Source organism: Episyrphus balteatus, chromosome 3 (genome assembly GCF_945859705.1).
Source record: "Episyrphus balteatus chromosome 3, idEpiBalt1.1, whole genome shotgun sequence".
In the NCBI taxonomy this organism is placed as follows: Eukaryota; Metazoa; Arthropoda; class Insecta; order Diptera; family Syrphidae; genus Episyrphus; species Episyrphus balteatus.
The window spans coordinates 99,624,720-99,647,844 of NC_079136.1; the positions used below are offsets into that span (position 1 = coordinate 99,624,720).

A 23,125-nucleotide genomic window follows, 5' to 3' on the forward strand; every position below is an offset into this window, starting at 1 on the left:
ATTCTTTGAGTGACTGGAGTTAGCTTCCAATCTTACAACCTTTGTTTAATGCTCTTATTCTAATAGAATAGAGTGCCTACTAGTAAATGTATCAATAAATACAATTATTTCCTTGTTTTATGCTCTACTAGTTTCGTTTTTCCTTTGTTTTTGTTTTAATGAAGTGGCAAACGTTTTAATTACAATGCATTTTAATGCTATTTGATCGTGATTGACGTACTTGTCTTAGATATCATTTCTTGATATTTTACGGCTTTTGTGTCAGTGCCGAATATATTGATACATTTCGTTGCAATATGAAATAAGAAGGGGAAAGAAAGTGCTTCATCAAATGTTAGAAATTACAAGTTTATCATTTACATTAACGCTCTAATTACCAACTACGGTTCCAATTCGAAGCCCTGAGGTACACCGCCAGAGTTCACACAGTATTCTTCAAAAAAGTTCCAACTGTGTTACAATCTTCTTTTGACTGTTCAATGTTTATTCATGGATTAAATATAGAGAGGGAGTGAAAAATCATTTAACTACTGCAGAAAAAATGTAATATTAAAGAGTGAAAATAAATAAGTGTCCAGAAAACGTCTCAAGTAGTTCAAAATATTGAATATTTTGTTATAAAAACAAAAAGTGTCAGAAAATGTACTAACCATTATCATTTTTATCAAAAAACAAAACCGACTTTCATGGATCAAAACTGGGTTTTATGGTTTTTGCTAATAGTTTCTATGGCCAGAACTGAACGAAATACAAAAAGAATTACCGAATTTGGTTCACTCAGTCCAAAGTTATAAATACAGGCGAAAGATTTGCACGGAGAAAGATTTGTATGTTCAAATATTTAGAATAAAAGAATTCAAATCAAAAGAGTTCGTATATAGGCCCGCATCGCAAAATTTATTATCAAAATTACATATTCTTAATGTTAAATAGGGAACATTATAAGGTTTATAAGGTGCGTATAGGTTTTTTATGTCAATAAATAAAAAAGTTATGAATATTTTATTATGAGAAAAATTCACGATTGAATCCCACGTACTTATGTACTCGTTTTTATGCTAAGGTTGATTTTTTGTAAGGCATTGATAAGAGAATATTTTTATCATTAATTTTATAAGAAATGTTAAAAAAAGTATTAAAAATTGTTTTTAAAATTACGACAATGCCTTTTTAAAACATTTTAATTTCAAAGTGAAATTTGGCATGTAATGTACTGTATAGCAAAAGATATTTGAAAATTGTTGGAGCCGTTTTTTTTTTTTAATAATATTTTATATTTTTTTATAAATTTTTAAAATAAAGTTATGCCAATTTGAAGATTTTTTTTTATTTTTTAGGAAAAATCATAGTTTTGATTTTCGGCCAATTTTATCTATGACATGAGGAAGAAATTTTAATTTGGTGGTAAACAACAACATATCATTGCTAAGGATAAACAAAATGTTCGTTGGTTGTGGTTTTATTTTTCTAAACTCATACTTACATTTTTTATCCATCAACAACAAATAATTATTATAAATATTAAATACAAAAGTAATCATTTTTGTTGTTGACACTATAAAATGTTTACACAGCTTAATACTGAGTTGCCACAAAAACATAGTTAGTTTATAGTAGTAAAAAGTAAACTGTTTATTGACCTATATTATTTTCGAATTAGCATATTAATGTGACATTTATTAGAATCGATCCATTATAAAAATTCTATATATAAGATTTTGAATATTAATATAGAAAATTAAAAAAAAATACTAATGTAAAAGTTAACTGGCCTAGTTGGTTATTAATAATTTTGTTTTTCTTTTTTTTTAAACTGGACAACTTAATTAATTATGAATCACTTTTCAAGTTCGATAAATTTTATATTAAGATTAGATACAAAATCAATTCGTTCTTAGTACTTACTAATAAATCTGGAGTAATAATAAATCTCACACCTTGAAACCATCTAGATTGATTTATTTATAGCATATTTCTGAAAATCGGTCATTCATTTCATATCCAATTAATGCAATTTAAGTTAAGGATCTTATCAACATTTAATAACAATAAAGTTATTAAACGGCCTTGCCTTAAAATAAGAATAATTTATCCTACGCTATTGTACACAATTCTCAAAATAAACTTAAAAAATTACTCACACTTCAACTAAACTGCAAAACACGTCAGTTTTAAAAAATTGGTACACAAACTATATCATATATGTACCTATACCAACTACATAATGAAGCCATATTAACAAGTCTTATTGATAAATAAATCCTAACATTCTGAAAGGGGAAATACCCCGTCACAAACTTATAAACAAGTGAATCAACTAATTATTTTTTTTTTTATTTCTTCCATTACAGACTTTATTCAAGATCTCTCAACGACAGTCGACTTAATTTTAACAACCAAGCAGTAAAGGAAAATTACCAACATCTGTGACTTGCACAATACAAGTTGCCATTCGACAAAAGAAGCAAATTCAGCTTTTATACTCACCGATCGCACCGATACAAAGATCGTTGGCCAACTTCTTGGATTAGACGCACTTTGTCCAGACTGACTGAAAAAAAGGAAAAGAACACAAAAAACAACTCATAGAGCTATTAAAACCGGCTTCAAATTGTATTTTTTTGTGTATTGTCTGTCTGCAAACGGTGGTTTCCCACATCTTTGTTAATTGAAACAACGAAGTCATCGATTTAGATTTGGATTTTTTTTTCGGTACATGCGCACTCTACAAGTTCTTCTTCTATCATCATACACTTCAAGGGAACCATTTTAAAATAAATATCATTGTTGACATTATCTATCAACACGCAGCGTACGCCTGGTGTACCTACAATTGATAGTAAATTCACACGTTCCCGCGGACTTGGGAATTCTACTATACACTGATCTCTCACACTCTACCAAACAAAAGTTAGAGAAAATAATTATACCTACCAAAGTTATCAATAAGAAAACTATAATTTAAAAAATTGTCAATATTTGACATTGTGTCTCATAAGATAAGCTACAAATTTAGTTCAATGCTGATCAATTTTTCTAATAAACAAAGATTATAACTATTTACAATAAAATAAAACAGTACAAAAACACAGACTCCATAGTCTTCATCTCTACATCCTTAATTGATTACATATCAAATCAATTCAAAGCAAAGCAAATATTGTTCCATAAAAGAAAGAAAAAATTGTGTCAATAATTATTTAACAGTCATACCTATTCATTTTAATCAATTTTATAACAATTTCACTCAAAAATCCACTCAATTCTGGTTCCACTCAAAACAAAAAAAACAACTCAAATGGAAAATCGTGTATCTTTTAACACAAATACTATCAGATATAAAAATTTGGTGAGAAAATTATAACAAAAAAATACCTAAACTCACCTCGAAAATACTAATACAAACAAAAAAAAATATCCAAAGAAAAACCTATCTCACGCTGAGTTGGGAAAACATCGACAACAACGCTGGTTCGCGTGGCTTTTTCATACTCTTTCATTCTCTCTTTTTCTCTCATCTGCTCGCAAACACTCCAAAAAAGAGAAATCCACAAAAGAAGAGATAAGAAAAAAGAATTTCAAATAAAGAAAAACGCCGCCGATCCTCACCTCACACCAAAATACAACAAAAAAATATACCCACCGGAGATTCAATAAGTTCATTTTATACCTACACTATAGCCGTTCGTTTGTGTTTTTATTTATAAATAAATAATTTTTTTGCGGTCTCACAATATATATTTCTTGAGGGAAATTGTTTCAATAACGAACAGTTGTGAATACAACGCTCACGAGTGAAGATCTGTTTCGCGGATTCTTACAAAACAAGAATTACAAAAAAAAAAAAAAATATAAAACAACAAAAGATCGGCTTTAAAAGAAAAAAGATACACACACTCTTTTGCGGAAGATACAATTATAAAACAAAATTTTTCGGACTAAACAAACTAATGAAAAAAGATCTTTAACTCAAACGGATTAATCGTAAATAATATTTAAATTGAAGATCGTCTAGTGAATTAAGATACAAAAAAGTATCTACAAGACGTTGTCCTAAATAAAAAAAATCTCGGTTCGAGTGTAACAGAAATCACGAACAACTCATAACTTAACCAATGAACAGAGTTGAGTTTTTTTTTTTTTCTTCTTACAAATAAGGCGAATAAGCGTGATTGTTAACAAAAAGAAAGAAAAAATCACGGTCTATATCTAAAAATTAAAGAAGATACAAAAATCGAAAACCAAAACTAACCAAACCAGTGCCAATATTTAACCAAAATAAGAAAAGTGATCTTGAGTATAAATTTTTGTGCAAAATATACCTATCTAAAAAAAAAAATGTCCACAAGTTGGTTTCGCAAAAACAAACAACTAATGCGAATAAATATATTTAAAAAAGTATCTTTGAATGTTATATCTGAGAAATAGATACTAAATTGAACAGAAACTTGATCAGTTTTGTCGGGAGATCAAGATCGTGCAAAATATAAAAAAGAAGTGAAATAAAAAACCCGGAAATCAAAATCCAAAAAAACACGAAAAAAAAGAGAAATCCAAAAAAAAAAAAACAATATTTAGTAGCCATATAGCCAATCCAAAACATTAAAAAGTAGTATTATTATGTACAAATATGGCAATAGACTTTTTAATTTTTGGTTTACTCTTAATATCATTCACAATCAATCTGCTAGCATTAGGTGCATTCTGGGTGACACCAGGGTTACGAACAACGGCTAATCGCTTTGTTATTAATTTATTAATTATTAATTTAATCGGTTGTTGTATATTAGCACCAACATTATTTTTGAGTGGCAATATGTCAGCCACCACAGTGCAAACTTTAGATGAAAGTTCAGACATCATCACAAAAGGCAATGCTGCCGATTATCATCGATTGACCATACATAGGAATCAGATGATTGAGGAGGAGGGGAAGCAGATGGCGGAATCAGAGTCAATTGTTGATGAAGTGATTCGTAACGGAAGCGAACATTCGGAAATAGTGTTCAAGTGCAATTCGACATATTGCGAGCAGCTGACAATTGACGAGGAAGGATTGAAGAAAATTGTGATAACCCAAGTCGATGGGATGAAGTACAATAATGTGATAGTAGATCCTAGTGTTCGAACTAGAGATAAGCCTAAAATAGTGGAGTCTACATCAATGATGAGGTGTTGGTCGATTGACCTGGCAGCGGCATTGGGGGCATTATCGGTGCTTCTGGTGGTCGGTGATACATGGATGGCTGTGACAGATCCTCTGCGTTATCATAGTCGGATATCGGGAGTGAAGGCGTGGGTATTGATCGCAATGACATGGGCCTTGGGGATTCTCTTTGGGGTGATGTCAGCTTTTCGAGAGATCAATTTCGAATACACCACAGTGATTGGAAAGCAGAAAAGATACGCGTTACCTGAGCAAATAGAAGTGTTTAGCATGACATCGAGCACGATATTTAGTATGATCTTTGCAAGCATTTACTTTATTGTGATAATTTTGCTGCCATTTGGCTTTGTTTGTGGAATGTATTGGAGAATATTCTCAGAAGCTAAAGAAAATGGACTGAGAATGCGTCAGAATGGATCATCTCCACTGCTTCAAAGTGCAATTAATCTATCCCATAGTCATAATCAGGGAAATACGCATTTGATTGTGCAGAGAAATTCAATATCCGGAGCATCGACTAACGGTGGTGGTGGTTTGCAAATGCAAATCGATCATAAGAGAAACCGCAGAGAGTCTACAGTAACGATCGCAGAAACTGAGAAGCCATTTAGACGTACTTCATCAACACCACCCCCACCACCTCTGGCTCCTCTTTCAGAGCCCGAGGAAACCTCAACTGGAGAAAGAAATCCGAATAGTATCTTATTGACTTTATCAAGTGCCAGTGGAGAAATTAAAAGGAACTATTCAGTGAGACAACTTCCGCTTCTTGGGCGATCTTCACAGGATCTTTTAGCCACCGAACGCCTCCATGCCATTCGTCAGATTCACTCAACTCCGAATCTTCAAAAGTACAACCAGGGTCATCGAAACTCCTTGACCAGCTTCGATACAACATCCCGCCTTCGTTATATGCCTCATCAAGCTCTTCAAATCCCAACCATTCATGCCTCACCGAAGGCTCTCAGCTACATGACATCTATTCGACACCGGCTCTCAAATGCTTCGTCACTGTTTAAGTATCGCGAAGAGTCGCGTGCCGCTCGCATCAGTATTCTAGTCGTTATAATGTTTCTTGTATCATACCTGCCCTATGGCCTTTTAGTATTACTACAAGGACGTGTGATCGAGAATTTCCCGCATTCAACCCAGTTAGCAGTGTTCATGATTCTTCTAGCGAATCTCACCTCACCGTTTATCTTCGCTTATAGGAATAAGCGCGTTCGCCGTGGCGTCATTCGCCTCTTCGGCTTGGATGCCCGTTCCAGAGAGCGTCGCTTACAGCGCAATGGTGGCTTCCTGCGTTACGGCACCAAAGCCAGTATTAGTGTTAAACGTAGCAGTAGCAAAGTATCTTCATATTCAATGAACTCTTGTAAATATCTAACACCAATACTTAGGCATACAAATAATAGTTTAAAAAATAGTAATAATAGTGAAAATAATAATAAAAATAAAGCAGATACATTCCTAACGAATGCGGCAGCTGTGAATTCATCTTTAATTCAGAAGAGTACAATTTTGGAAAATATCGCTGTGGATACGACAATTCACATTCAGCCCGATGATGCCCATGAGAAGTTTTCTATTTTCAAAATGTTCTGTCAGAGTTCTCGTAATTTAAGTTGTGCTACGCAATCTTGTACTGCAGAACCAACAGAGGTTTAATTTAAAAAAAAAAAAACTAACGAAAGTACCTAATTTTTTTTTTGTTTTCGAATTTTTTTTTCAAACACATGTACAATTTCGAAAATCTAACTAATTTTTACCAAAAAAAAAAAATTCTGTACATAGAAAAAATATAATAAAAAAAACAATAACAACTAAACCAAAAAAAAAAACAAATAGAATAAATTAAAGTAACGAAAGAATTTAATCAAGTTTTTATTTAAGTTAAACAAAAAAACACTATTTATAATAAAATGGTTAGTTTATTTATAAAAAAATTGTTGATGTATCAAACCAAAAAGAAAACAAAAATTATAAGCAAATCGAATCAAAGATATGAAACTATTCAGATACAAAAATCAATTAGGAATGTAAAAAAATCATGACAAATTTTATTTAAGTATAAAAAGAAAAAAATATTTATTTATACAACTAAAATTAAAAAATAATAAATACCTAACAAATCTATAAAAAAAAGAACTTTAACAAGAAATGTGAAATTAATTAAGTTTTAAGAAAAGTATTTTTAAGATAAAATATAAAAATTGAAAAGAATAATATTTTTGTAAAACTTAATTGACGAGATATATTATATAGAAACAATTTTATTTATAAAAAAAAATGTATGTAAGTTTATATTGTTTTCATATTGAAAACTTTTTCTTGGTGGCTATAAAATTATATAATTTCCGTTAATATTTTTTTTAATTTTTTTGTTATATAACAATTTGTATTATTTACATTGCTTGTACCTCATTAGATTTATTTAATTTTTTTACTAAATATATATATATTTTTTTTAATATATCTAATTTTATTAACATAAATTTGTTTTGTATATATTTTTGCGAGGAAATTTTTATAATATTGTTTTTTATTTCTTTTTTTTGTATTTTTAGCAAATGCATTTTGTTATGTTATATACACACATTATTTTTTAAATTATAATTCACTTGTAAATTAATTTTTACAAGAACGAATTTATAAACAATAAAATACAAAAAAAAAAACATTGAAAAAGTTTAAGAACCAAAACAGTAGTTATATGATTGAAAACAAATAAAAATTAAAAAAAAAAAAACACGAAATAACGAATTGTGATGAAACTTAATTTTTAAAAATATAAGAAAGAAAAGCCGAAAAGATGATAAATGAAAAACAAAAACTAAATAAACTAAAAAATTTGTTGAAAATTAAATAACATGTGACTTTCATTTAAGCTCAAGATTGTTGATATTATTGTTTGCTGTGTAATTTGTTTGGGAAGTTTGTTCACTTTATTGAGATAGCAAACAGATTGTTAAGTAAGTATGCCTGCAGATTCGAAATGGAGTGCTGAATTTGAGCATGACGATATGATTAGGAATTTTTTTTTTTTGCTTAAAAATTCAGTTAACATAATTATTATAAAAGAAATATGGTAAGCAATCTTACTGTAAAAAAAGTTAACAATTAGCAGTAGGTACTCACACTGGACGATATTAATATAGTTCTTTGAGAATTTTTTACTTTGTATTGACTAAGAAAAACTGAAGTTAATCTTATTCGAAAACAATTTAAATCAATTTTGTGTGAAAAAAACAGTATTTAAGCTAGTTAGTTAGTTTGGAGTTTGAGACAGAACTATGACTCAGTAACGTAATCCAATATTTGAGACCAATATGCGCCGAATTGTTGTTGTTATTTTCTTTGCAAGATTAACTTGTAGCCGAGAGGCAGCATTATTTTGATATTATTTTGATATATTTTTTAAGGAGTTATTTAAGTAGGTACTAGGTACACTTGAAGAGTGGGAGCTGTGGTCATCTGGGGGTGCCGAACCTACAAAAAAAACATTAATAAAAAAAAATTAAGTCATTTCATTCAGTCCAGGAACTTGAAAAATATGTAACGATACTATAAATGAGGCCTTGAGTATGAGTAGTAGCCCTCATTCGATTTTTATTGTTTTTTGTTTGCAATTTCAAGAAGAAAAATTAATTTTCTGTCAATAGAAAAGTGAAAAAACTTACATGAGAGCCAAAAACTTAACTGATAACGACACATTTTTTTTTAATAAAATTTATTTCTTGAAAATCATTTCGGCAGCAACTTCAACAAACAACAAACAAGCAATCTAATAACTTTAAAAAGAACAATATTCGAAAATTGTATCGAAGGTAGAAAAAAATTAAATTTTGTCTTCGATTGATATCTTCTATATCAATACCAGTTTAGTTTTAGTCTGTGTTGTTTTCTTTTCTTTTTATTTATGAGTATTTACGTTTTTGTTTTTGTGGCAACTTTCCACATGCAACTTGCCACATGCAACTTGCCACATGCAACTTGCCACATGCAACTTGCCACATGCAACTTGCCACATGCAACTTGCCACACGCAACTTGCCATATGAAACTTGCCACATGCAACTTGACACATGCAACTTGCCACATGCAACTTGCCACACGCCACATGCAACGTGCCACATGCAACTTCACATGCAACCTGCCACATGAAACATACAACTTGATACGTGTTGTGTGTTTTTTTTTACCGTACTGCATTTTTAAATACTAAAGTACTACCAACTCTAAAGGTGAAACGACAGCCGTGCTGGCCGTGACAGCCGTGGTGACGCGATCGCGTCATAATCCCTTTGACATTCTTAACAAAAAACAAATTTTCATACCCACCGTCCCATAAGAAGTATAACTTTAAAAATTCAAAGAGTTTCAAATCATTTCCTTGCGCAGGATAAAAATAATAAAAAATTACTGTTCGATGAGAATTGTTGACGAATAAAGTTCATATCAAAGGTGATGCGCAGCTTATACACTTTAACAGCCTCTTTTCAACCGTAGATTAAGCCAGACCCAAAAATTAAATAACAGATTTGACCCATCCCTGGATGATAGCAATATGACAAGTGTACTTAGATAGATTCTGAGTTGTATAAAAAAAACTAACCGATCCCCTTTAACGATAAGTTCAGTTATTGTTAAATAAATAAAAACTTTCATTGTACCGAAGTAAGTCAGTGAAAATTTCAGATACATTTTATTTCCCTGAGACCAAAATGGTGGCTCTTTAACAGAATTTTACAAGAATTCATTTTTGTATATGTTTCTTCCCTCGTATAAAAGAAAGATAAAACATCATAGCGCCGACAATTGTTTTTGGCATAATGTTGCTTCAAATAATTATCTCCTCAGATTTTTCTAAAAATACTAAATTTTTATAATGTCTCGTCTCAAACAGTAATGCTATCACTCATACAAACATACTCAAATGTATCTATAAGTTCCAAACCTAAAAGAATAACATTTGAGGTATAAAGTGAATGAATAAAATTCAACCAATACTCATTGGCATACTGAAAAATTAACTGCTGTTAAAACAAATGTCCAATAGGACAGTACAATAAAATCAAGTTTTGGGCGAACCGAGTCTAATTTAATCATGGACCTTGTATTTTCGGTCTTTTTTTCCTTTTCTCTTAAACACAACTACTGTTTGTTCCGCAGGGTGACTCATCTTGTGTTTTAATACAATAATATTGAAAATTTTTATTTCAAAAACTTAAGCGTGTTTCGAATAAAAAAACAAAAACAAAATTCATATCTACCTATTCTATTATTATAAAAAAATAACAAAAGTTCAAAATCCACATTTTTATGTATCAAATACAAATCACCATCTGTCAAATTTTCATGTAAACAACTTTGACAAAAAAAAAATATTTTCTTAACAAAAGAACAAAATGATTTAGTGTAAAAAACAAATCTGATGGATTGTTTGAGTCGGAAGGACAGGTTACTGTCCTTACCAAAAAAAAATTAAGCGAAAAATAATTTATTGAAAAGGTGAAATACATATAATTTATGGATTATTTAATGGTTTCGAAAGTGAGTTCATAAAGTAATTAATTTATCTTATTCAAAAAAATAGATTTTGAAATTGTTTTTTTTTTTTTTTTAATTTATATTTGAATAGAAGATCAAGGTGTTAATAAATTTGAAGAATTTTGAATTTAATGAAAAAGAAGCTTCTTGTATAGTATTCAATTTCAATTTTTCAAATTTCTAAATGGATTTTTATTTTCAAACTTTTTATGAAATAGCTAAATACCAAAAACCACGTCACCCTGTATTTAAAATTTAGCTTTGTAGCCCTACACATTTTTTGTTTTAGACAAATGGGCCTACATAATCATCATAATATCCAGAACCTTTTTCTCTTTGCAATCATCCCTTTGTTAATTATACAACTATTGAAACAGACAAAGGTCCTTCCTGCTGCAATGTGAAAGTACCGGTATACCTGCATACAATCCTACTCAGGAAAGATTAATTTACTGAATTCCATTTTCATTGAACAAAAACATCTGTTTGAAAATAGAAACCTTCTAGTTCTGACCTGACTGTCTGTCAATATTTAACACCTGCCTGTCATTTTATATCTCCTAGCGAAAACACTCGATCTTTATCACTCAGCGATCTATTTCTGATATTCGAATGACACCATCACCCCTTTCACATTTCCAACAACAATAAACCACAAAATGAAAAAAAAAAACAATTTTTTATTCGATATTGACATTTGGATATTTTTTTTTGTTAAAATCAATTTCTTTTTTTAAAAAACACGATAAACAAGTTAACTTGTTGACAAAATGCTTTTGAAGGTGTGGTTTAAAAATTAGTCATTAAAAAAAAAAAACAATTAATGACCGCAGAAAGGAAACAAATCCTTGAAAATCGAAATCCTATATTTTTCATCGATTAGTCTAAAGTCCACACTATAAATATTTGGTTATTTTCTTCTTTTTAATAATGATCGATTTTATGACTTGAAGTGATGATGAGGTAAATATTTTGTAGTATAATTGATTTAATTCTTTCTGGATTCAGTCCAAGTAACAATATGACGCGTGAAGGTAAAATCATAAATAATTGGGCCACACATCTGGCAATCTGGCACGTCACTGAATACTGGTAGTATACTCTTTTTTATTTTGATGTAAATAATTCACAATTGAAATAAATTATTCAGGTACTTACTCGTATACGCATTTTAATGCTGTTATTTTATTAACTTTAACTAAAAGAATCCACACATAAATTGCATGAATTGAAACGTTAAATCATTTATAAATTTTTAATCTGAACATTGAAAGTTTGGTCAGTCTAAATAGGCAATTCCCTAGAAACACGAACACATGTTACTATGCAACTCTAAGGAACTTTTGTATGTTCTTTTGTAGAAGAAATAGATTTATTTAATTCATTCAAGGATATCGATATTAAACATTAAAGGAACTTATCTAGATAAATATATTTGGAAAAAGAAAATCTTACACATGTATGAAATTATAATTACTATAACTTTGTGCTTTATAACTCAGGCCACAGTTAAACAGCCTTCAAATTGGACTGTTAAACAAATTATATAAATATATAGGTTTTGGAGCTCTTATTTAATTCAAAGATGTTAGTTGACATCTGAATTCCACACATAATCTGGGCAAAGCTATAGTCATTCAAGTCCATTTGTGAATTTTAGAAGTGCAAGAATCGAGTGCTTGATAAAATAACACTTCTGCTGCAAAATCTGACTAAGTGCGTTTTTGGAAGTTATCCTTGATTCGGTACCTTCCAACCCACGAATCTAATACGCCCATCTGTTAGCTTTGGGCTTGAAAGTGGCCAACAACAATCTTTAAATTGGAGAAGTCGTAAAAACTCATTATTTGCTGGCGGCTGGGTCATCTTTCTCCAGTATTCTCTCGTGGCTACAGATCAACGGAATGGTTTTCAGTAACGAATGAATTGCTTCAATCCATGTCCTGACTAAACCCCTTCGCCTAGAAAAATGATTTATACCTTTTTGAAAAGGGTATTTAATATAGACAAGAACCTCATCAAAAATGTTTACAATAAGGCTATATCTAAAAAAAATGGTCTCATAAGTCAAAATATACCATTTTCAAATAAGAAAAAACTTCAACCTTCTTGGGGCGCCATCTAGCGTCAAAAAAAAATCTGAAAAAATTAGGGGATTTTTTTTTTGTTATTTAGAAACAGTTTTTCCACTTAGGAACTTGATTCAAGAAATAACGAACGCCCTAATGTACATACATATGTAGCAGATTTTAATTTTTCGCAAGCTCTTCAATTCCATTACACTGTTATAAGTGTTCTCAAATTAACTAATAAATACATTTTACGATATACCTACCTTAGGTATGAATAAGTTCTGCAGAAGCAGTCCTTTTCCCTCATAAATCATTAACTTTCTTAAAAGTAATAAGTATCTAGGCAATCATTTTCTATTTCTATTGTTATGTTAATTAATATATTCATTAAACATTATTTTAATGTTGTAAACTTGTTTTTAAAGTTCAAAACACTATGCAAAAAAAATATAATTATTATTTTTCTTTATAATCTTTAATGAATAAATATAACGCGATTTTTTTAAGTTTATAATGATTCTTGTTTTTTTTGAAAGTCATTAGAACGATTCAAATTAAACTGGTTCAAAGAAGTTCAACAAAACCAATTTTAACTAATGAATATAAATCCAAAAATTATATTTTTACTGTGGTAGACTTAATTTTTTTCTAGCATCTGTTATGCTGATTTTTGTTTTGAATTTAGTTAACATAAATGAAAACAAAAAATTATACCAAAAAAACTAGAATTTCACAACATGACATATTCAGCGGTTAAACGTGGTTCAGAAAAAAACACATCGGATGATAAAACCACAAAAAAATTGTATAAATATCAAAAGGTGAAAGAATAAATTATATTGACTGCTTATATGATTATACAAAATGTACACAAAAATTAAAACAAAATTGGACGTTCTGGAATATCCAGAGGGTCGATCAAAAATGATCTCTTCTCAAAACCGTAATCCTGAAATTATTTTATGGGATCTATTGACAAAAGCAACCACTTAAAAAAAAGTAAATAAATTTATAAATCTTTAGAACAAATTGTACTTTTTTGCACTTTTTAATATTTGTAGGAGGTACTACCTCCTGTTCTTGCTTTAGCCAAAAAATCTTGATGAATCGCATCTTTCTAAATTTTGGGCCACACAATTTATCTACATATGTATAAGGTTTTCCATTTATGTTATGTATATTTTTTTCAAGTGATCATACACACATACGTACATTATATTCTGCACATATATATCCTGTACGCCCATTTTAATTATTTTCCGTTTGAGTCAGTTTACTGAAGGAGGGCATAAACAATATTATTTAATGTTGGCTTGTTTACTGGTAATTGATACTGCATGCAGCAGTTATTTCGATTTCAGATTACGAACTTCAAAAATAAAAAATAATCTGAGTCATTTTGCAAAAAAACAAGAAAACAAAAAGCACAAAAAAGTCACCGCTTTCTTGATCGGAACATTTTATTTCAACCTTTTTTTTATATGAAAAATTAAAATAAATTTCATCAGCATAAATTAATACCTACTACATAAGTCGGTTGCTAAAAACAAAAACAGAACAAAAAAAAAAAACACTTTATTTTTTCGAGATAATAAATTTATAAAAAAAAAAATAAAAATATCTTCGCGGAAACTTTCCGCTTTGGCGCCCACATTGAAAGTAGGTATCGCCATAGTTGTTGATTTTTAAATCATTCAAAACAGTTGACAGGTCATCCTCATCATATAGCTCGCGCTTACTCACAAGCTTATCTCAAATTCTCACTTGACGACTGCTCTGCAAAAGTTTGAATTTATCTACACCATTTACATTATACGAGTATAACCGATGAAGCACCTCATATCGCTACTGCTGAGTGAATGACCTAAATCAAACAATGAATCTTCATCTATAGCTTGCTAGTTGTTGTCGTAGGTTCTTGAATCTAAATAGAACACAATATAAGATAGTAGCTTATCTCGACAGACAGATTGTCACCCTGAGATATTTAAAACCGAGTCAGTAGACCGGCTTTTTTATATATTTCTTCAATCTCCGCTCTAACACCGTTTCGCATCCACCATTGATTGGTAACAGCGAAATGGCCGGTGCGCGTGTGGGCGAATGAATCACCAGAGGAAGTAGCTTTAATATTTTTTTACGACGATGGTCGTGTGGCCTTAAAGCTTCTTAGTTTTTTTTTTGTTTTTGGCCAATACCTAGTGTTTGCGAAACCAGTCGATGGGTTTTTGGCTTAATTTTCCATAATAAAAGTTTCTCCAATGACTTAATATTAATTCAGACTTATTAAAATGCATTAAGACCACGGCTATAGGGGTTTCCAAAAAAGGGATTTTCTTATAACGAACATCAATAAATTTATCTCAGTATCAACCTTTTCCTTGCGGGACATTGATCCGTTTTGGTTTCTTTTTTTTTTTTATTTCTTGCTGACCAAAAACCAAACACTTTGTTATTTTGTAAGTGTCAATTTTTACGACCCAAAGAGGAATTGGTAAAACTTAATGGAGAGTCATTTCAATAATTATTTTATTCAGAGCAACCTTTGTTAGGGTGACTTATTAATAAATAAATGTATTTTACTTTCATTGTCACAAGTTAAGACAGCCAGCAGCTGCTTTAGGTCATATTTGAAACAAACGAACAGTTAATTTTCAGAGAGGTAATTTTTTATTTAGGTATATATAAAAAAAATAACACTTGAGGGAAACAATTCGATTAAAAAGCAAGTCTTTGTGGTTCTTGAAATTGAAGTATATACATTATGTACAATAATACAGTCCAAATCGTTTGGTTTCAGTTAGTTTTCTGGTCATTTAAATCTTTAAGATACTTTGTAAAAATGAATCCACCAGAATTAATGGGTTATGGATTTAATTTATTTTAATATTCTTATCTTTCAAATAACCTACTGTTTTAAATATTTCTAGAACTATTCGATATTGAACTAACCTTTTTTTTGTCCGAAAGATTCATTTTGATTCTCAGCTTGAAATCTTTTTTGAATATCCGTCATCTTTGTCAAGTGATATTTGGTCAAAGTGATAGCGTTTTAAAGAAATACTATTAACTCGTATGGTATGTACTGATTACAGTTTTAAATTCATTTTACTTATGTTACATTGTTTTAAGAAAAATTTTGTTTAAACTCAAATTAAAATAAAAAATTTAGTATATAAGTATAAAAAAAAGTACGTATACGCCATAGTGACCATTCAAAAACAAGTCGTTAAATGGTTACTTTTATGATAATTTTTGCCTATAATATTAAATAAATTCAAATATGATGATATAATTGTTTGCATTAATAACTCAGTCTGGGAAAATTTTGAAAAAAATTGTGACGTGAGCAAAGTTTGGATGCAGCATTGAAGAGGGGTTTGTTCTGAGTATAAATCTCACTTTGCGTATTAATTGGTCTTGTGAGGCGTCCGCCATTTTGATAAACGCGTAATTCTCAATATTTCGAAAACTAGCACAGAAAATTTATTAGAGATATAATCATCTTTTTACTTGCTCTATAGTGCAAGTATTGGTTTCGTGTAGAAAAAAAAAATCGAGGTTTTAATCAAAACCAACATAACGATGATGGAGAAGATCAAAAAAGTGGTTTTCGTCATGCCGTCCGTCGGTCTGTGCGTCTGTGCGTGTGTGCGTCTGTGCGTCCATCTGTACATCGAGCTAGGGCCTAAACGGATGGATGGATTTGCTTGAAACTTGGTACAGATGATTTTTACGTAATTCCCTAGACCCGTTTTTTTTTTTTATTTTTTTAGTATCTCCATTTTAACGCATACCTCCCATATAACGTTTTCGAGGTATTGCAAATTTCTCGAAAACGGCTCTAACGATTTCGATCAAATTTGGTGTGCGGAATACTCTTATTGATTCCAACAAAACTGCGTTTTTAGTTTTTCTCAAAAAATGCGGAGAACGGAAATATGGCGTTGCCGTTTTTCAAAAATTGACATATTTTTTAAGTTCATATATTTCATCAAAGCATTAGTTATTTTATTTAAAATTTACAGAGATCATTAAGTATAAAATGTTAAAAAAATATATTTTTAAAAACATTTTTGAAAAAAAAAATTTTTTTAATTTAATTTTTAAACTTTTTATTTTTTTTTTTTTTTATTTTTTTTTTTCTACAAAATCTTAAATTTCCAATAGATATTTAAGATAAAGATACTGTGAACTACAAGAGCAAGTACGTGCGACCCAGTCGTGCATTTTATTTTCTCAGATATAAATTGACTCCACTATTTCTATTTTTGTGAAGAGTTCAAAATAATTTTAAAAATATAAAATAAAAAAAAATTATAAATATAAGGCTTGTTACAAATGTACGATCTCAATCAACTGCCACAGAGTGTATATAATGATAATAGCGTGTCCAGCTTAACAACTGGATTTGGTTTGTTTTGTATTGGATTTAAACGAATGGTGTTGTATTGACAACACAATTCCGAAGGCATTAAACTTATTATTTTATAATCATGTTATGAAGTAGGTGTAAGACAATCTTTAATTAAAAATTTAGGGTATAGCTTTCTTCCCCTAAAGCATTTATTCGGTAAGATAATTGAACATTTTGTTATTTGGATGTCAAGTAATCTAAAAATGTAGTAGAGTCAGAAAAAACAGAAGTGTACATTGGCACATATTTTATCTATGTAAGGTGATGGTAGATACTTTATTGATATTATACTTAAAGCATTCATTCAGGATAACGCTATACTCCCTTTCATAGTGCCTCTTAGCCCGAAAATCTTATGCATACAAAATATGCCACGTTGATTACAGACATTATAAGCTAAACGCGTTAAGGAGTGTCTTGTCTATACAAGGATATTTTTGAATCGAAATCTTATTTTGACATTCCATTAAAGGAGCTTTTCAGTTGGTGAATCAGGCTTTTTCTTCTAAGATATTCGAGTTTGTGATCCATTTTACATCTTGAAAGTTCATATCCTGAAATATAACTGCTCTGCAGTAAAAAATAAAGGTAAAGATTTTTAAATGCATTTATCATTATTCTTTCACAAGAAATACGAAAGTCTTCTAATATCCATTCTTTTTAAAATACAAATAAAAAATATATAACAGTTTTAAATTTAAACTAGCGAAGTTATCAAAAAATATTTTATACACACTTTACAGATTTTAGCATTGCCTGTAGGTACTTAAATGACACTTCTTTCCATACGAGCTATTTCGCAACTTGTTAAATTTTCAAAATAGCTAGTGATATACCTAATGAGGTCGATATGACCCGAAAAGTTGTTAATGTGACACATGACAATCCATAATATGTTTTTGCAATAAAAATTAAAATTTTACTTTGTTTTATGAGTTCTTAAATAATTTTAATTTTTAATTTTAATTTGTTTCACTTTGTTCGTAAAAAAAATTAATTTTGTATGCGCATTTTAGTAATTAGAAACTAGTTTCATGCATCCGTTCTGGTGGATATGATGTGTAAAAAGAACTTGATTATTAAAAGAAACAACAATTTTTTCCTGTTTCAGTTTAAAATAGAATTGTTTTGATTTTGATTCAATTTTAAGGCAAAGTATATGCAACTTGAAAAAAATCGAACAAAATAACAAAGAACCCGTTAAAAATAAAGTTCTTTAACAATTCAAACTTTATTTATCAATGAAACACAGGTTCTTCACATTGTTCTTCTTATTACGTTTACTTATGGCCATTTTAGTTTAACATTGGATGGTGTGTTATCAGTGGTAAAGATGAGTGAATTATAAAAGTATCTGTATTTATGAGATATTGGAAATGAAAGCTGTCAACTTTTTTGTTACTTTCAGCATTTTTTCAAATCAAATCAAAACAAAAACCACAATAAAATTTACAAAAAATGAATAATAAATTTCCACAAAAAAAAAAAAAAAACAACTTCATTAAGTGAAATTTTTAATTCAAGGTAAACACCTTTAAATCGATTTATTGAATGCATTTATTGAATAAAATTGGTGATGATGATTTATTGTAATCGATATCAATATTTACCAAAACATTGTCAATAATTTAAGTTATTTTGTGTCTTGTTTTTTCGCTTGCCCTGGCTGAATGATTTTACCTTTAAAATTATTTGGCAATTCGACCGTCTGTCTTATTTTTATAAAACCTGCACGTAGCTTTGAATGCTTTATAATCAATTTATATTGTCTGTATGTACAACTAAAAGGTCTCTTGCAAAGTTGAATTTTAAATGCAATTGTACCATGGAATTGAATTAAATTTCTCTTTTCTTTTAAAGCTAAATAAATAAGCGCGCGTAAACAATATTGGACCTAATATAATCTGCGACGTATGTAGATGGTTCCATATTATTTATAAAAAAAAATATTTGTATTTAAACATTCGTAATAATGTTCTTATTTAGCTATACCCAAATTCAATCCTATATTTAAATATTTTAATACGTTTTTTTTTTACCACGTGAAGAAAATTAAATTTGATGTGTTTTCGTCAATTTAACTTCATTTTTTGGATGAGGTCTAAAATGCATTCCACATCAGTTAAAGAAGGACTTAATTTTTGATTTTTTTTGAAAAATATCACAAAGTTCAAAAATTGGTAAATTTTGCTTTGAAAACTGATTTACATTAAATTGTTTAATTTTAATTAAACATTAATGCTAAGTCAAAATTAAGACCATTTAGAGCACTTAAGTGCCTAAGCAAGTTCTATTGATAGAATCGTTAAGTTTGTCTTCTTCAGAGTTAAAAAAAATTGGCAGTAAAATGTTCTTCATTAAAATCATTTTTATAAAACTTTATTGAAAAATCACATTTTTTAACCCCCAGCAACCACAAAGAACACACTCTTGTTCTAAAATTTGCAATCAGCGTTTGTTCTATGGCGCTTGTCACTTTATCATTATTTATTAATATTTATACAATATATTTAATAATTTCGTTTAAAACCTTCATCTGCAAACGGTTGGATTTAACCAAGATTAAATACCATAAGCGCAAACACAAAACGTAGATACACATTCTAAATTAACCCACTGGATAAATATTAATTGTTTGATTTAAATTAGCGTCATAAATTAAAAGTTAAAAATAAAATACATGGTGATAGAAAAAAATTGATAAGAAAATATGTGTTTGAACAAAAATGCACTACGATATGAATCAGCTAGCCATCGACTGATAAATAAATTTGCAAAATCATGCTGTGCTTGGAGAAAAGTAGGTAAACAGAAGATTTACAACCTTTAAAGTTTCTAGATACTAGTTAAAGAACATTCAGTTTCACAATTAAATTTGCTATCAGAACAATAAATTATAGGCAGGTATTTATTTAAAAAAAAAAATTAGCGGACATGATAAAGCAAGTTCAACAGTCGTATGCAATCTAACGATATCCAATGAAATAAATATTATTCATAATTAGTTATCATATTTCCTTATCTGGTAGACACTTTCACTCCAATGAAAATAAAACGTATACTACACAATTTGATTTAGTGGTGCAAAAACTCATTGAATTCAAAATCAAGCTGGCAAAACACATCAATTCGAAATAAAATGGTTAAAATATTATGATTCTGGAGTCATTAAATTTTTTCCTGACACTTTCTTCATATTACTGTATCATTAACGAATTCGATGTTTGGCCCTTTTTAATGAGATTTTTAAAATTTACCTTAAAACGCTCTAAAGCAGAATATTTTCTAAAACACGAATATGATGACCATGACTACGCGTACGCACACCCTTTTTTTATTAACTCGATTAGTTCCACATTTCTGATTTCTTAGGCAAAGAAAATTAATATTTTTTTGCTGTCCGACTGTCTTATCAAAACAATTACTATTTCTGACGTAATGCAAAACCACACATCATAATATTTTCTTTGTGGCATTCTCGAAAAAACAAAGAGATTAATATGTCATTGATAAGACCCCCCTGGTTGCTGTGAGGTCAATGTTATTTTCATGGAATTACAAAAATATTGACATTATTCCTAACTGAAAAAAAAAAACAATCTTTAAGCTAACCCAGAAAAACAAATCTTTATGACCAATGCCGTCTTTACCATAAGGGCACACGGGGCCCGTGCCCAGGGCCCCCTTTCTCAGGGGGGCCCCGAAGGAGCGAATATTATATTCTCAAAACATTTTTTTCGGTCAGACCATCTACACTCTAAAAAAAAATAGTAATTTTACTACAATAAGTGTTTAAAGTTTTTTTACACCGGTTGAATTTTGCTACAATTATTGTAGCACCGAAATGAAATCGTAGTAATTTTCAACATTTGCTGAAAAATAAGCATTTTTTTGTTGAAAAATAATCAATTTTAGAATTTTTGTTTAATTTTCAACATATTTAAACATTTTTTGATGAAAATTTAGCATCGCTGTTAAAAATTCCTATCTTTTTGTTGGAAAATCAATAGATTACTGAAAATTAAGAGCGGTGATGAATTTTCAACACCGTATTTTTTTACGAGAAATCATTTTTTTCTCTTATTCAACAGATTTTTCTGAAAATAAAACGTTCTTGCTGAAAAATCGTAAAAGTTTGTTTAATATTAATCAAATATCTGAAAAAAGAAGAGAATTGAAAAATTCAACATCCAAGATCGTATTTTTTCAGATATCGTTTTTCTCTCTTTCAACAGTTCTTGTTTAATTTATTTTGATCGTTTTCATAATCTCGTAATCATGTTGAATTTTTAATAGAATATACTATTTATAGTGTAAAAAAAATTCAAAAACAATTCGAAAGTTTAATTATAGAAAATACGATATAATATTTATATCCCAAACAAATATGAATACATCGTATTTTCAATAATTAAACATTTTTTGCTTAGTTATATTCTCTTTTTTATAATATCGTAATCCTTTGTTGAAAAAAGAGCGAGGACGCAAATTTTTATCTCACTCTCCTACGGGATACGATTTGCCTTTCAATATTACTTGTTGAATTCTCATCATACCTACTTGTTTACTTGTGCGAAAACAATGTGCATTTCATTCTTGTGTTCTTTCTTCTCTTTCGTTTACGTTATATAATAGGCACGTGCCCCGCATCACAACAAACAATATCAGTTGTGAATTAATGTCTGTGAAGTGCGCGTCGCTTTTGTTTTTCCATAAAAAAAAAAATTAAGTCAAAATAAAAGAAGAAATAGAATTATAATAAAATATAAAAAAGTTAAAATCTATCCGGTAAGTGAAATATTATTATGATTATTATTATTATTATTAGGTATATTATTTAGTTTTTCTTTGTCACTTATTTCCACGATTAATGCAACAACCGCTTGGTATAATTCCGTGTTGTTGTTGTATTTAACATGGAATTTCTTTTTCAATGCCAAATAAATAGTTTTTTTTCAGATTATAATAAAGGAAAGGTTCTTTTCTAGAAGTTTTCCTTTATCATAATTTAGAAAAAAACTATTTATTTGGCATTGAAAAAGAAATTCCATGTTAAATACAACAACAACACGGAATTATACCAAGCGGTTGTTGCATTTATCGTGGAAATAAGTGGCAATGAAAAATTATTGTGAATTTGTGTTGAAAATTAAGCATTTTGTGTTTAATTTCCAACATTTCTGTTGGAAATTAAATATTTCTGTTGAAAATGAAACAATTTTGTTGGAATTTAAACATTTGTGTTAAAAATTAAACATTTATACTGAAAATTAAGCCTTTTTTAGAAAAATTCATAATTTTATGTTGAATTATCAACAAAATTGTTTACTAATTCCAAGTTCTTTTTAATTTTCTACAATAATTGCCATTTCTCAATATATGTATGTATTCTCTTGTGACAGGGAGAAAATTGGAATTGGATAATCGGTCTTGGTTTCTCACCACACCAAACATATTTGATGTACTGGCCCAAACAATAGGATACTTCTACGCATTCAATACAGAATATCAGAAGGAAGTATACCAAACGTTGGATTTTTTTGTAAGGTTCATCATTAATCATTACCCCGAAAAGCCTCGGGGTCCCAAAAAAAATGCAACGAATTTAACAAAAATAAACACCCTCATTCGGAAACTGAACCAAAACTAAAGGGTAAGTCACATCTTAGTTATTGTTATTTTATTAAGGGCCAATTTTTCAATAGTCAGATAAACCTCAGATAGAGCTTATTCCTAGGAACAAAAGTTTTTTTTATATTGACATTTATTCTTCTGCTAGTCTACCTGACGATTGAAAAATCAGGGCTAAGATATTTAAACTAAATGGTTATTTATATATTTATTTATATCTAATCCTTATGTAAATTTTATTTTAATTTTCATTGACATAAACCATTGGTTTTCTTTTATTTACAGATTC

General features: G+C 29.4%; 1 protein-coding gene across 1 annotated transcript; it reads left to right on the forward strand.

Annotated features, from left to right (window-relative positions):
* The first annotated feature begins 3,086 nt into the window (after positions 1-3,086).
* LOC129912983 (uncharacterized) lies at positions 3,087-6,860 on the forward strand. Its single transcript, XM_055991277.1, has one exon. The coding sequence runs from the start codon at positions 4,631-4,633 to the stop codon at positions 6,833-6,835; it is 2,205 nt and encodes a 734-aa protein (XP_055847252.1). The 5' UTR covers positions 3,087-4,630; the 3' UTR covers positions 6,836-6,860.
* Positions 6,861-23,125: the final 16,265 nt, after the last annotated feature.

Bases quoted from the DNA above. Each gene is read 5' to 3' on its own strand.
- LOC129912983 (XM_055991277.1), top strand. From the start codon at position 4,631: ATGGCAATAGACTTTTTAATTTTTGGTTTACTCTTAATATCATTCACA.